The 12,664-nt window shown below is 54.3% G+C and overlaps 1 protein-coding gene and 2 long non-coding RNA genes across 9 annotated transcripts in view; 2 read left to right on the plus strand and 1 right to left on the minus strand.

The window, feature by feature from the left end:
* The first annotated feature begins 56 nt into the window (after positions 1–56).
* Positions 57–6,720, plus strand: LOC145717859 (uncharacterized). Its single transcript, XR_014141341.1, has 3 exons — positions 57–5,201; positions 5,577–5,841; positions 5,971–6,720. It is a non-coding gene; the product is annotated as an uncharacterized LOC145717859 (long non-coding RNA).
* On the minus strand, positions 6,714–9,762 carry GATA1 (GATA binding protein 1). The gene is made up of 5 exons (XM_031033617.2): positions 9,540–9,762; positions 8,698–9,075; positions 8,451–8,596; positions 7,746–7,871; positions 6,714–7,228 (listed from the first exon to the last, which is right to left on the minus strand). Exons 1-5 carry the CDS (start codon positions 9,757–9,759, stop codon positions 6,857–6,859), a joined length of 1,242 nt encoding a protein of 413 aa, XP_030889477.1. The 5' UTR covers positions 9,760–9,762; the 3' UTR covers positions 6,714–6,856.
* Positions 9,763–9,772: 10 nt separating this feature from the next.
* Positions 9,773–12,664, plus strand: part of LOC115942698 (uncharacterized) — an 85,218-nt gene continuing 82,326 nt past the window's right edge. For all 7 annotated transcript variants that reach the window (XR_014141336.1, XR_014141337.1, XR_014141335.1 and 4 more), the window contains exon 1: positions 9,773–12,496. This is a non-coding gene — a long non-coding RNA (uncharacterized LOC115942698). The remainder of the gene's footprint in view (positions 12,497–12,664) is intronic.

Genomic DNA, 12,664 nt, shown 5'->3' on the forward strand with positions numbered 1-12,664 from the left:
ACACTGGAGGTTGGCTGGTGGCGGCCAAAATGGGAGTGGTGATGATGTTAAATACTGTGAGGATTTTCTTTTTTTTTTTTTAAGATTTTATTTTATTTATTTGACAGAGAACACAAGCAGGGGGAGTGGGAGAGGGAGAAGCAGGCTTCCCCGCTGAGCAGGGAGCCCGATGCGGGGCTCGATCCCAGGACCCTGGGATCATGACCTGAGCCGAAGGCAGTCGCTTAACGACTGAGCCACCCAGGCGCCCCTACTGTGAGGATTTTCTGAGTTAATATGCACTAAGGTGGACCACAGGAAGCACTCACTAAATGTAAGCGACTGATATTCTGCCGGGAAAATGGATGGTAGGATGGAAGGAGTGTTACTGGGGGCAAGTAATTGTGATGATAGCAAGTAATATGTGACAGGCATTGTCGTAAGTCACAATTCTGTGAGGTAGTTCTTATTATTAAGGCTGCTTCTCAGATAAGGAAACTGAGGTTACGCGACTTAGCCATGTGACCTTGGGCAAGTTACTGAACATCTCTGTGCTTCGGTTTCCTCATCTGGCAAATTGTGATAATAGTCCCCAGGGCTGGAGTGGACTCAAGGAGGGGAGTTTTTCTCGGACAGCAGTTCTCCCTCCAACCCCCTTCCCTGGGTAACCTCTGCCCCCAAACTGTAATAGAAAGCATGTGCCTGGGAAGTAGGGGGAGTTGCACCCGTGTGCCCCTCCAACTCCCTCACTCGCCTTGTCTCGATGTCTAAATATCAGCCCCACAGGAGGCCGGTTTGCCCTCCTAATCTCCCTTGCTCATTCTTCACCATTTCCTACCGGGCTGTAGGCTGGGGCTGAAGAGATAAGCGGTCTGGGGTTCAGCATCGCTGACTAACAAACAGATTGACAGCCCCACTGCCCAGTAGCCTGGCCCTATGACCCTTTTGAAAACCCCAGTTCCACCCTTCTCTTTCCTTCCACTCTTTTCCTACCGGGACATTTTTTTTTTTCGGTCCCAGTGGAAGAGGATCAAGTCTTAAGACCTTTAAACCTCCATGTGCACCAAAGAAAATGTGATACAGACTGAGGAACATTCTGGGGTTGTGATGCCTGCAGAGTAATAGAGAAGGGAGCCCTTTAAGACCCATGGCCCATTTTTCTGTATAATGAGAAGACAGATTCCTGAAGAGCAGAGGTCAGTAAACTTGTCTATAAAGGCCCAGATAGTAAATATTTTAGGCTTTGCAGGCCACATAATGGTCTCTGTGGCATATTCTTTCTTTTCCTTTAAAAATGAAGAGCCGGCAGGGCAGCTGGGTGGCTCGGTCAGTTAAGCGTCTGCCTTCCGCTTGGGTGGTGATCCCAGGGTCCTGGGATTGAGCCCTGCATCGGGCTCCCTGCTCAGTGGAGAGCCTGCTTTTCCCTCTCCCTCTGCTGCTCCCCCTGCTTGTGCTCTCTCTTTCTCTTTGTCAAATAAATAAATAAAATCTTTTTTAAAAATGAAGAAACTAGGGGCACCTGGGTGGCTCAGTTGGTTAAGTGACTGCCTTCGGCTCAGGTCATGATCCTGGGGTCCTGGGATCGAGTCCCACATCGGGCTTCCCTTGCTCTGCGGGGAGCCTGCTTCTCTCTCTGCCTCTGCCTGCCACTCCCCCTGCTTGTGCTCTCTCTCTCTCTGTCAAATAAAGAAATAAAAATCTTTAAAAAAAATGAAGAGACCAGCTGAAGTCTGGCTTTGGCCTGAAGGCTGTAGCTTTCTGATCCTGCTGTAGAATGTCAGTCTTTGGTTTCCTTTATCTGGCTGGGATTCTTTTACAGGATGAGTGCAGAGTTTCTATGCTTCCTGAAGAGAGGTATTCCCTTTGTGTAAGGACTGGGATTCATGGACAGGGTCAGGTCACTTCTGGTGTTTACGGGGTCAACCAGTGTTCCTGCACAGAGTGAGGACAGGGATTCCTGTAGTTTCTATAGTTTTGTTCCTTTCCTGAACCAAACAGGGATTTCTATACAGGAGAAGACAGTTGTTTCTGGAGAGCTCCAGACTAGGAGTTCCCATACAAGTTCAGGATGAGGCTCCTTAGACTGCATTAAGAGTTTCCTATGGAGGGGTGCCTGGGTGGCTCAGTCATTGGGTGTCTGCCTTCGGCTCAGGTCATGATCCCAGGGTCCTGGGATCGAGCCCCACATCTGGGTCCCTGCTCAGTGGATAGCCTGCTTCTTCCTCTCCCTCTGCCTACTTGTGCTCGCTCTCTATCTCTCTGTCAAATAAATAAATAAAAATCTTAAAAAAAAAAAAAAAGAGTTTCCTATGGAGGGGCGCCTGGGTGGCTCAGTTGTTGGGTGTCTGCCTTCGGCTCAGGTCGTGATCCCGGGGTCCTGGGATCGAGCCCCGCGTCGGGCTCCCTGCTCGGCGGGAAGCCTGCTTCTCCCTCTCCCGCTCCCCCTGCTTGTGTTCCCTCTCTCGCTGTGTCTCTCTCTGTCAAATAAATAAATAAAATCTTTAAAAGAAAAAGAGAGAGTTTCCTATGAAGAGATCAGGTGGTCCAGTTCAGGGTCAGCACAGGTGTTTCTGTACAGGTTCAGAGCTATGTTAATGTAGACAGTAGGAACAGGTGTTCATGTCTAGATTCAAATCAAATTGTTACTAATCGGGCTAAATTTTTTTAAAGATCTTATTTATTTATTTATTTGAAAGAGAGAGAGCAGGGGAAAGAGCAGAGGGAAAGGGACCAGCAGACTCCATGCGGAGTATGGAGCCTGATGTGGGGCTTGATCTCACAACCCTGAGATCATGACATGAGCAGAAATCAAGAGTCAGACGCTTAACGACTAAGCCACCCACGTGCCCCTGGGCTAAATTTTTTTGAAGATTTTATTTCTTTGAGAGAGAGAGCACGAGCAGCGTGAGAGGCAGAGGGAGACGCAGACTCCCCGCTGAGCAGGGAGCCCGACGTGGGGCTCGATCCTGGCATTCTGGGATCATGACCTGAGCCCAAGGCAGATGCTTAACCGACTGAGCCGCCCAGGCACCCCAATTGGGCTAAATTATGCTAGCTGCTGTAACAAACCCAGAATTTTAGAGGATTAACAAATAAGTGTTTATTTCTTACTCATATGAAATCCAATGTGTATATTTATTACTGATCATTCAGGAACCCAGGCAACTTGCATTTTGTGGCTCTGCTCTCCTCTGAATCCTTGGAGTTCTCACTATTGAGCTGGTAGATGGGAAAAGAGAGAGTGAAGGATTCCTTGAGAGATTTTTATGGACCAGGCTTGGAAGTGGTGTATATCACTTTGCCTATACTCCATTGGTCAGAACTCTGTCACATGTCCACATCTCACTGTAAAGGAGGTCAGAAAAGTGAGTGAGCTTAGGAGAACACAGGTTTGAAGAGCCTGTAGCACTGTCTGCTACAGGATTCTATAGACCCCACAGAGCTGTTCTGTCCAATGTGGCAGCCACTATCCACAGTCAGAATAATGGTTCCTGTACAGTATGAGGGTGGGGCTTCTGGGACAAGGCTGGGGCCAGGGCTGTCAGACAGTTACATCAGGACATCCTGTTTGGGGTCAAGAGAATGTTTCCAGAAAGCAAGGTTAGGAGTTCCTATAAAGGATCAGGCCAGAGATTCCTGTGAGTGGAGTTAAGGATTTCTGTTGAGAGGAAAAGGTTTTCTATGGAGAGTCCAGTCAGAGGGTTCCAGTACAGTTGTAGGCAAGGCTTCCTGTAGGGGGTCAGGGCTGTGGAGCTAACACATGGTAAAGAGAGGAAGCCCTGTACAGTGTCTGCGTAGGGGGTCCTGTGCCAGGTGAGGCCGTAGGTACCTGTATAAGACGAGGTCTAGGCTTAAAGTAGAGGATCAGGACAGGCATCCCTGCCACAGGGTCAGGAAAGGTTTTTCTTTTTTACTTCTTTTTTTTTAGGAAAGGGTTGTAAGTTCAAGACTGAGGTTGGTGTTAAGAGTTGGATTACAGGGGCGGGGGGCGGGGCAGGCGGCGTGCCTGGCTGGCGCAGTTGGTTAAGCATCAGACTCTTGGTTTTGGCTTAGGTTGTGATCTCAGGGTCCTAGGATGGAGCCCTGCATTGGGCTTCATGCTCAGCAGGGAGTCTGCTTAAGATTCTCTTCCTCTTCCCCTGCCCCTACACCCCACCCCCTGCACTTGCTCGTGCTCTCTCCTCTCTCTCTCTCTCAAAATCTTTTTTTAAAAAAAGAGTTGGATCATGGGTTCTTGTGGACTCTACAGGTTAGGGTGTGAGATCAGGGATTGTTGTGCAGAGTGACATCAGGGGTCATTGTCAACAATGGAGGCAAGAGCTTCTATATTCAATTGGAGTTCCTGAAGAGGTTGAGGATGGAGTTTCTGCAGAGAGAGCTAGGTCAGTGGTTCAGAACTAGATTTTATTGTGACAGAAGTGTTTCTAAAATGCTATCTGGAGGGCTGAGCTCCAGTACAGTGTGAAGACAGAAGTGTCCTGTCCAAGGTCAAGGCAGGATTTCTGTAGAGAGATTGAGACTAGTGAAGAGGCTCAGGACAGGTGTTTCTCTTTTTTTAAGATTTTATTTATTTATTTGAGAGAGAGAGAGCACAAGATGTCCTTGAGGACATCTGCTTACCCCTACTATGTTCAGGATCTGAGGCAGAAGGGCAGAGGGAGAGGGAGAAGCAGACTCCCTGCTGAGCAGGGAGCCCAACGTGGGGTTCTATCCCAGGACCCTGGGATCATGACCTGAGCCAAAGGCAGCAGCTTAACCGACTGAGCCACCCAGATGCCCTAGAACAGGTGTTTCTAAAGAGGTGGCACAAGGGCTTCCTTACAGTGTGAGCTCACAGATTCCTAACTGGGCTAAGTCCGAGGTTCCTGTGCCAGGGGAGGACAGGGCTTCTTCCGATGCAAGGTTAGGGCTGATACTCCTGTCCAGGGTCAGCATGGGTGTCCTGTTACTAATTAGAGAAAGGGTTCCCTTAGAGTGTCAGGCGAGGGCAGCTGTTCTGGGAGGCAAGGGCTGGGGCTCCTGAGCAAGGGCCAGGCACATGTCCAGCACAGGTTCTGAGAGGGGTTTCTGCTCAAGATGCGGACAGGGGCTCCTATAGGGTGAGAGGGCTGGGGTTCTATGGGGTGGCCAGGCAGGCAGGAGGCTTTTACAAAGACCAGGGAAGTTCTGGACAACCCCTGTAATGAGCGTGGACTGCCGTGATTCTGCAGCGGGCCAGCATGGTGAGTAGCTGAAGGAGAGCTGTCCTTGAGGACATCTGCTTACCCCTACTGTGTTCAGGATCTGAGGGCCCGCGGTCCTCATCTTTGGGGCTCTGGGGGAAAGCCATAAAGAGAAACAGCCCAAAAGCAAATTCAGATGTGAATGGATTGAGTGAATGATGAGAGCGAGAGAGAGAGAGAGCGAGAGAGAGGCAGCCCAGTTAAGTGTGAGCAAGACTCACGTGGGGGGAAGTGGCATCCAAAATCCACTCCTTAAACTCAGTGTGGTCAGGGCAAGTAATGCCAGTTCTGAGCCTTACTATTTCATTAGTAAAATGAAAATGTAAAGTGCATAGTATACTTTCCTTTCCTTGGAGTGTTTTTTTTTTTTTTCAGGTGTTCATGAACCAAAGCAACTGAAGCTTCCCAGCCATTGCCCAGCCCACAGTAAACACTCAGCAAATGGGGCTGTTTGCTATCAGGAGCTGCTGGGTAGTATGGACGCTAAGCCACGGAGCCTGGCTTTTCCCCCTGTCTCCCGCTGTGTGGCCTCCAGCGAGCCACTTAACCTCTCTGTCACCTGACTCCACACAGGCTCCTACGTAAGGGTTTTCCATTTTGGAAGAACAGATACCCCTCTGGGGCGGAGAAGTGGGCCCAGGTGAGTAGGTGCGTTGGTGAGGGAGTTGGCCTTATGGGGAGGAGCTCCCCCACCTACGGGGTCTAAATATCACCCCCAGAAGCTATTTTGTCCTCCTAATCTTCCCCTCTCCTCTGCCATTTCCCACAGAGCTGCAGGCCGAGCTGGGCCAAGAGAGATAAGAGATGACTGACAGGGAAGGCCCCCTGGACAACCCCCGTGGTCCCACACTGGCCATTCTGACCTTTTTGATGGCTCCCATTCCAGCCCCCCCCTTCCTGTCCCGCACATGTCTTGTGTCCTCTGGAAGGGGGTCCCCAATGGAGGCCCAACTGAAACTCTGCATGTTGATACTTTGCATGAACAAGTACACACAGAGCTGCTCATGGCTGTCAGCCACTCAGAGACACTGTGGCCTGGCATACACCACGTGATCTGCGCTCCCACATGCGTAGACGTGCAGAGAAATGCCGCCGTTACCCAACCCCCAGAGCTCCCCGGACGTGCAGACCCCCGCGGTCCCGCTGTTATAGCCTCCACACGCCCCTACACACAGCCTGCATTCAACATTCCAGAAGCGTCTGCTCCTGCTGTCGCCTGGTGTCACGCACCCTGTCTTGGAAAGCCTCACCCCCTCGGTCACACGCTGTATCTCACCCCGTGGTGTGTGGCGACCCACGCCGTCTCAGGCCACCCGGAGGCTGTCACATGCAGCTTCACGAACACTGTTCACAATCGCACGTCGCACCCCACGATCATGAAGTGTCACATAGGCGGCCTCAGCTTCCCGTGGCCATACGCTGCAGCCAGACACTGTCCTCAGAGACGCCCAGACATGCAACCTCCTTCCCGTTGTTCTTGATTCAGTCCCACACAGACTCACATCTCCGCTCTTAGGACTTTGGTGGTTTTATTTTACAAAAGCTTTGAAGGGCCAGGCCAGGGGATGGCTGGGGCCCAGAGGGTTGGGTTGTACTGACTGCTGGCTACATAGGAGAGGGACCCCACCGCCGCCCCGAGGCCATGCTCTGTGCTCTCAGGAACTCAGTGGAGCCACCACAGTAGTGGTGGTGGTGGGAGGAACGGGACCCGCGGGGAAGGAGCCTGCGGGGGAACCCACCAGGGGTCCCGGGAAAGGCATGAGGTGACTCACGGGCCCTGACAACACCACGGGGCCCAGGCCTTGGTAGAGATGGGCAGCACTGGGTGGGCCCAACGTCAAGCCGGAGGCCACCTCCCCACAATTCCCACTCCCGCTGCCCCCGGCCACCACCATGAAGCCACCAGCCGGTCCTTCAGCTGCTCCTGTACCTCCCAGACTTGACCCTCGTTTCTTTTTCCCTTTTCCAGACGCTTTGCGGTTTCGAGTCTGGATACCATCCTTCCGCATAGTCAGTGGTCGGTTCACCTGCCCAAAGGGAGGCCGTGAGTGTTTCCCAACTCCAGATCTTTGCCTCTGTGTCTTGACCAGGGAGGCCATCTCCATCCCACCTCTTTAAGCATAGAGAATTGCTTCAGGGACTAGGGGAGCGTGACCCTGATATGGTGCGGGGACTGTCCTAAGGAATCCCAAGGTTGTGAGGCCCTGAGCTTGGGTAAGCCTCTGAGGCTGATGGAGCTGCCTCAGGTTTCGGGGCAGAGGGATGGAAGTTAGTGGATGGCTGGGAAGGAGGAGGAAGGAGATGGAGGAGGGAGGAGGGGCAGGAGGTCGTGGAAGGGTGTGAAGAGATGAAGGAAAAGGAGGAGGGAGGGATGAGGGCCAAGGAGGAGGGGAATAGAGAAGGAAGGAGGGGCAGAAAAGGTGGGGGAGAAAAGGGAGGGTTATGAGGGGAAGCAGAGGTGGGGGCAGAACAGGAGCAGGGGAGGAGGGCAGTGGGACGACAGGAGGAGGGGGGAGGCTGGCGGGGGAACGGGCCAGGACAGACCTGGTGTAGCTTGTAGTAGAGGCCACAGGCATTGCACACAGGGTCCCCACTGGCATTTCTCCGCCATAGCGTCGTGGTGGTTGTCTGGCAGTTGGTACACTGGGTACCCGCCCGTTTGCTGACAATCTGGGGGGAGAGAGAACGTGAGGATCAGCCCCCTGGGGGGTGGGTGGAGGACCTGAGAGGTCAGGGTCAGGTTGAAGGCAGGGCTTCCCGTGCAGGGTAAGAACAGATGTACTCACAGGACGATGACTGTGGGTTCTGTATGGGGCAGGGCCTCCTGGCCGGGATAGGGGATTTTGGTATTGGGGGTGGGACTCCACCAGTGATTCCCAACTTTGACCATACATTGGAATCACTCAGGGGGTCGAAGACAATCCGGAGGCCCAGGCAGCACCCTAGGCCAATGAAATCTACACATCTAGGGGAGGGCGCCAGGCCCCGGTGGTTCAGGGTGTCCTAAGGTGAGTCCCGTGTGAAGCCAAGGAGGAAAACGCTGCTGCGCAGGGACAGGCCGGGTTCCCCGCATGTAGCCTATGCAGGTAGGTTGAGGATAGGCATTCCTATGCAAAGCTGGGTGCCCGCGTGGCTGGGGAAGGGATTGGCGGGGGGCGTATGGGTTCTCGGGGAGCAGGAGGACCAGGGTCCCTGTACGGGCCGAGAACAGCAGTTCCTGGGGCAGGGGAGGCGGGCCTGGGGTCTCACCAGGCGCTTCTTAGGCCGGATGAGGGGCCTGTTCTGGCCATTCATCTTGTGATAGAGGCCGCAGGCATTGCATAGGTAGTGGCCCGTCCTGTCCCGCCGCCACAGGGGAGTGGCTGTTGCTCCGCAGTTCACACACTCCCTGGCCTCTGATGGGGCGGACAGAGGGGATGGGGGAGCCCAGGCTCAGCCCAGCTTGGCCTTGGACGCCCCCCACCTCAGCCTCCCCGTCCCTTTTTGGGGACCTCACCACAGGGGGGCAAGGGCAGTGTCCCACGAAGCTTGGGGGAGGAATAGGCCGCTGGATTGAGGGGGCTCCCAGTGGGAGAAAAGAAGGTACTGGAAAAGTCAGGACCCCCGTAGGCACTGCTGGGGACAGGGATGGATGAAGGCAGCACAGGCCCCAGCGTCAAGAGGTCTGGACTTAGCCTCTCTGTCTTTAAGGTCTCCAGGAAGCTGCTGCCGCCTTTCCCATCAGGGTCTTCTGGGGCCTGGGGAGGGGAGTCCTCGCGGGTGGGGCACACGGTCGAGGCAGGATAGAGCCCTGTCTTGCCGTAGGTCCAGCCGGCGTAGGGTGAGCCCCCTGGGATCCCCTCCATACAGTTGAGCAGTGGGTACACCTGAAAGACTTATTAGGGAGGGGGGTATGGGAAGGAAGGAGGGATCAGTCTAAAGCCGTCCCGCCTTCAGGGCGCAGTGCTGCCCCAGAGCTCCAAGGGAGCAGCCAAGTCTCCAGTCTTCCCACAGGCTACCGGAACAGCTGCTGGCCGTCGGGTAACTCCTGGGTCCCGAGCCCCACCGGTCACTCTGGCAGCTGCGGTAACCTCCACCCATTTCCAAAGGGGCTTTGAGGATGCCCGTTGGCGTTCGGAGCCCCATGGGTCCCTTGACAACTAGGGCCACCACCACCCGCTTCCAATGTTGCTTTCCAATATGGCTACCCCAAGATGGCAGACCGGGAACATTGGCATTCCCAGGTCTGGGCTCAACTGGGGGAAGTGGCCATCTTCAAGGTGACCTCTTGGTGGCATTCTGCCCTAGCTAAGGGTCACCATGGCAGCCCGTGCTAAGACAGCCACCCAAAGGAGTTACCTGGGGAGTGCCTGTAGGCCTCGGCATCCCTGTAGTAGGCCAGAGCCGCAGCTGCAGCCGTGGCGGTGCTGGGGGCCGTGGAGGAGGCTGCTGCATCCAAGCCCTCTGGCCCAGAGGGGAAGAAGACCCCCGACTCTGGTGGCGAGGATACCAAAGCCGGGTCCACAAACTGGGGCAGGGGCTCTGAGGTCCCCAGGGCCCCTAGGCCAGGGAACTCCATGGGGCCTCGAGTGGGACCTGTGAGGAAGGGAGAGGTCCTCAGACTCCAAACTCCTCCTCCCCTCCCACGCCACCCCTCCCCTCCTTTCTCCTTCTCCAACTCCATTCCCTCAGTCTTCATAGCCCTCTTTTCCTCCCCTGATTTCTCCCTGTCTTCCCCTCCATCATCCCCTCCTTCCTTCTATTCCCTCTTCTCTCCTTCTGCTTCCCTTTCTTCTCTCACCCTCCTCCCATCTCTTCTTTTCCCTCCTCCCACAACCCCCCTTCTTTCCCCTCTCCTCTTCCCCCCCTTGCTCCTCTTCCCACTCCTTCTTCTCCCTCCTCTCCGGCCCCTCATCCCCTCATTCTCTCTTTCCCCAGTCCTCCTCCTCTTCTCTACCTCCACCTATGCAACTCCTCCTCTTCCTCCTCTTTAAGTCAGCCACCTCTTCCTCCTTTCCCCTTTCTACATCTCCTCCCCTCCTCATTTTCTCTTTCCCTTCTGCGTGTCCCCCTTCCCCCTCTCCTCCCCTCCTTTTCCTTTATCCTTCTCCTCTCCCTCCCTTTCTGCTCATCACTTTCTCCTCTCCTCATTTTCTCCCCCTCTTCCTCCTCTTCTCTCCCTCTAGAGGAGCCTGGGTGGGATGGGCTGGGGTGCAGAGCTAGAGTCCCTTGAGCCACTTGTCACCCCTGGGACCTTGGGGTTTACCCTCTTGTGCTCCCCAACTTCATCCCTATCTGTTGCATATTTTAACTTTCTCAGAAACCCATGGTTTCCGGCTTGACTCCTCCCTCCCCCCACCTCCGTTGGGTCTGCAGACAGAGGGCCCCCTCAGTTCCTCCCTGCTCCATGGGGGGGGGTCAGTACCCCCCACGGCTTATCTCTGCCATCCCCGCCCAACTTTTGAAATCACCCCAAGGCTACTGGCTTCCTCTGAGGAGGGGGACAGGTCTGCCCTGGGGAGGCCTACCATAGTTCTGCTTTCAGATTCCTTCAGTTCCAGCCAGCCCCAGGCCTCAGTTTCCCCATCTGCCAGATAGGAGGTGGTGACAGGGGCCCAGCTAAGACCTGTGAGGTGGCAGCTTCATCTTTGCCCCTTTGTCTTTGGCTTTCCCTGTGTGTGTATCTATGTCCCCGCATCTCTCTCCTCGTGACACTCTCTCCTGCCCAGCCTGGCCCTCGATATTTCTGTCCCATCTTTCTATGCTACCATGATATGTCTTGTCCTCTCTCTTTCTCTGCTTTTTTTTTTTAACTTATTTGACAGAAAGATAGAGAGCACAAGTAGGCAGAGTGGCAGGCAGAAGAAGAGGGGGAAGCAGGCTCCCCGCTGAGCAGGGAGCCCGATGCGGGGCTTAATCCCAGGACCCTGGGACCATGACCCGAGCCGAAGGCAGACACTTAACCGACTGAGCCACCCAGGTGCCCCTCTCTTTCTCTGCTTTAACGAGTGCCTAATTTTTCCCTTTCCTTTCTCTGGCTTCCCATGTCTCTATCTCTGGTTGTCTCTCCATCTTTATCTCCGTGTCTTTCATCTCTTTCTGATTCACTTCTCCCTCCCTCTCCAGTCATGTCTCTGAATGTCTCTACATCTCTCCCACTCAGTCTCTTTCGGCTTGTTTGTCTCTTCTCTCTCTCTCTTTCTGCCCTCTGGCTTTATTTCCATGTCTGTCTTACTAGTCCCACATCCTTGCCCATACCCCACTACACACAGCCCGGGTGAGGAGCCAGAAAACCTACCCTTGCCCCTAACTTGCCCTATGAATCTGAAGGCCTCAGTTTCCCTGTTCTTGGGATGGAGTAACAGAGATAGAGTAGAAGGCCATCTTCACAGCCCCAGCCTACGTGACCCACTGTGTGAACACGCTGAAGGTTGGGCTCAGGGTTGGGGGTTGTGCGGGCAAAGAGAGGAGCCCGTGGCTGTGTCTCTCACCAGCCTCATCCAGGCCGCAGGATCTCCTCTGACTCTCCCCGGAGTGGGTGTCTTGCCTCCTCCTCTATTTCCATCTCTTTTCCTTTGTGTGTCTCCATGATTCTTTCTATCTGTGAGGCTCTCTCTTTCTGCATTCGTGTCTTGCTCTCTTTCTGTTCCTGGGTCTCTTTCACTTTCCTGCTTTCTCTCTGTTTCTCCTTTCTTTTTTTTTTTAATATTTTATTTATTTATTTGACAGAGAGAGACAACAGCGAAAGAGGGAACGCAAAAAGGGGGAGTGGGAGAGGGAGAAGCAGGCTTCCCGCTGAGCAGGGAGCCCGACGCGGGGCTCGATCCCAGGACCCTGGGACCATGACCTGAGCTGAAGGCAGACGCCTAACAACTGAGCCACCCAGGTGGCCCTCTGTTTCTCCTTTCTTTTTCTTCCTGTCTGTCCCTTGCTCTTTGTCTCTGTCTCTTTTTCTCCCTTTCTCTCTGTTTCTTCCTTCTCTGTCTCTTGTTCTTTTTGTCTCTGTCACCACTGTTCCTTTATCCCCCCTCATCCTCACCTCCCCCCTCCCCCCCAATGATCTCCCTTCAGTCCCACTGCCCCACATCCTTGCGCCTAGCACCTTGGCGGGTCCAGGGCTGCCCACCCCTCCTATGGCAGGGGCCCAGCCCCCCCAGCCCCAGTTATCACTCTCCGGACAGAGATAAAGTTTATCTCGAGGCTGGGGGATATGAAAGCTCCTTATCAGCTGCCCCACTAGAGTAAGTGCCGCCCTAACGGGCAGCAGCAGCAGGCCGGCACCCTCAACTCTCCCAAGGCCCAGCCCCTCACCCCAGGTAACATCCCTGTCCCAGCCCTCAAGGGAGGGTCTCTTGGGACTGAAGGGAGCAGAGATGGGGTCTGGGGGCAGATGAGTCTTGGGAGGCTTTGAGGTGGAATTTGAGGGTCAGATGGGGTGGAGGAGTCAGGGAGGGGTTGGGGGTATAGCTGTAGAGTTTGGGGAG

Source organism: Leptonychotes weddellii, chromosome X (assembly GCF_054177405.1).
Source record: "Leptonychotes weddellii isolate Sample4059 chromosome X, ASM5417740v2, whole genome shotgun sequence".
NCBI lineage: Eukaryota > Metazoa > Chordata > Mammalia > Carnivora > Phocidae > Leptonychotes > Leptonychotes weddellii.

Bases quoted from the DNA above. Each gene is read 5' to 3' on its own strand.
- GATA1 (XM_031033617.2), bottom strand. From the start codon at position 9,759: ATGGAGTTCCCTGGCCTAGGGGCCCTGGGGACCTCAGAGCCCCTGCCC. The intron at 9,076-9,539 runs GTAACTCCTTTG...CTCCCTAATAAG, and splicing joins GGCCTACAGGCACTCCCCAG to TCTTTCAGGTGTACCCACTG. The intron at 8,597-8,697 runs GTGAGGTCCCCA...CCGCCCCATCAG, and splicing joins ACTGCCCTTGCCCCCCTGTG to AGGCCAGGGAGTGTGTGAAC.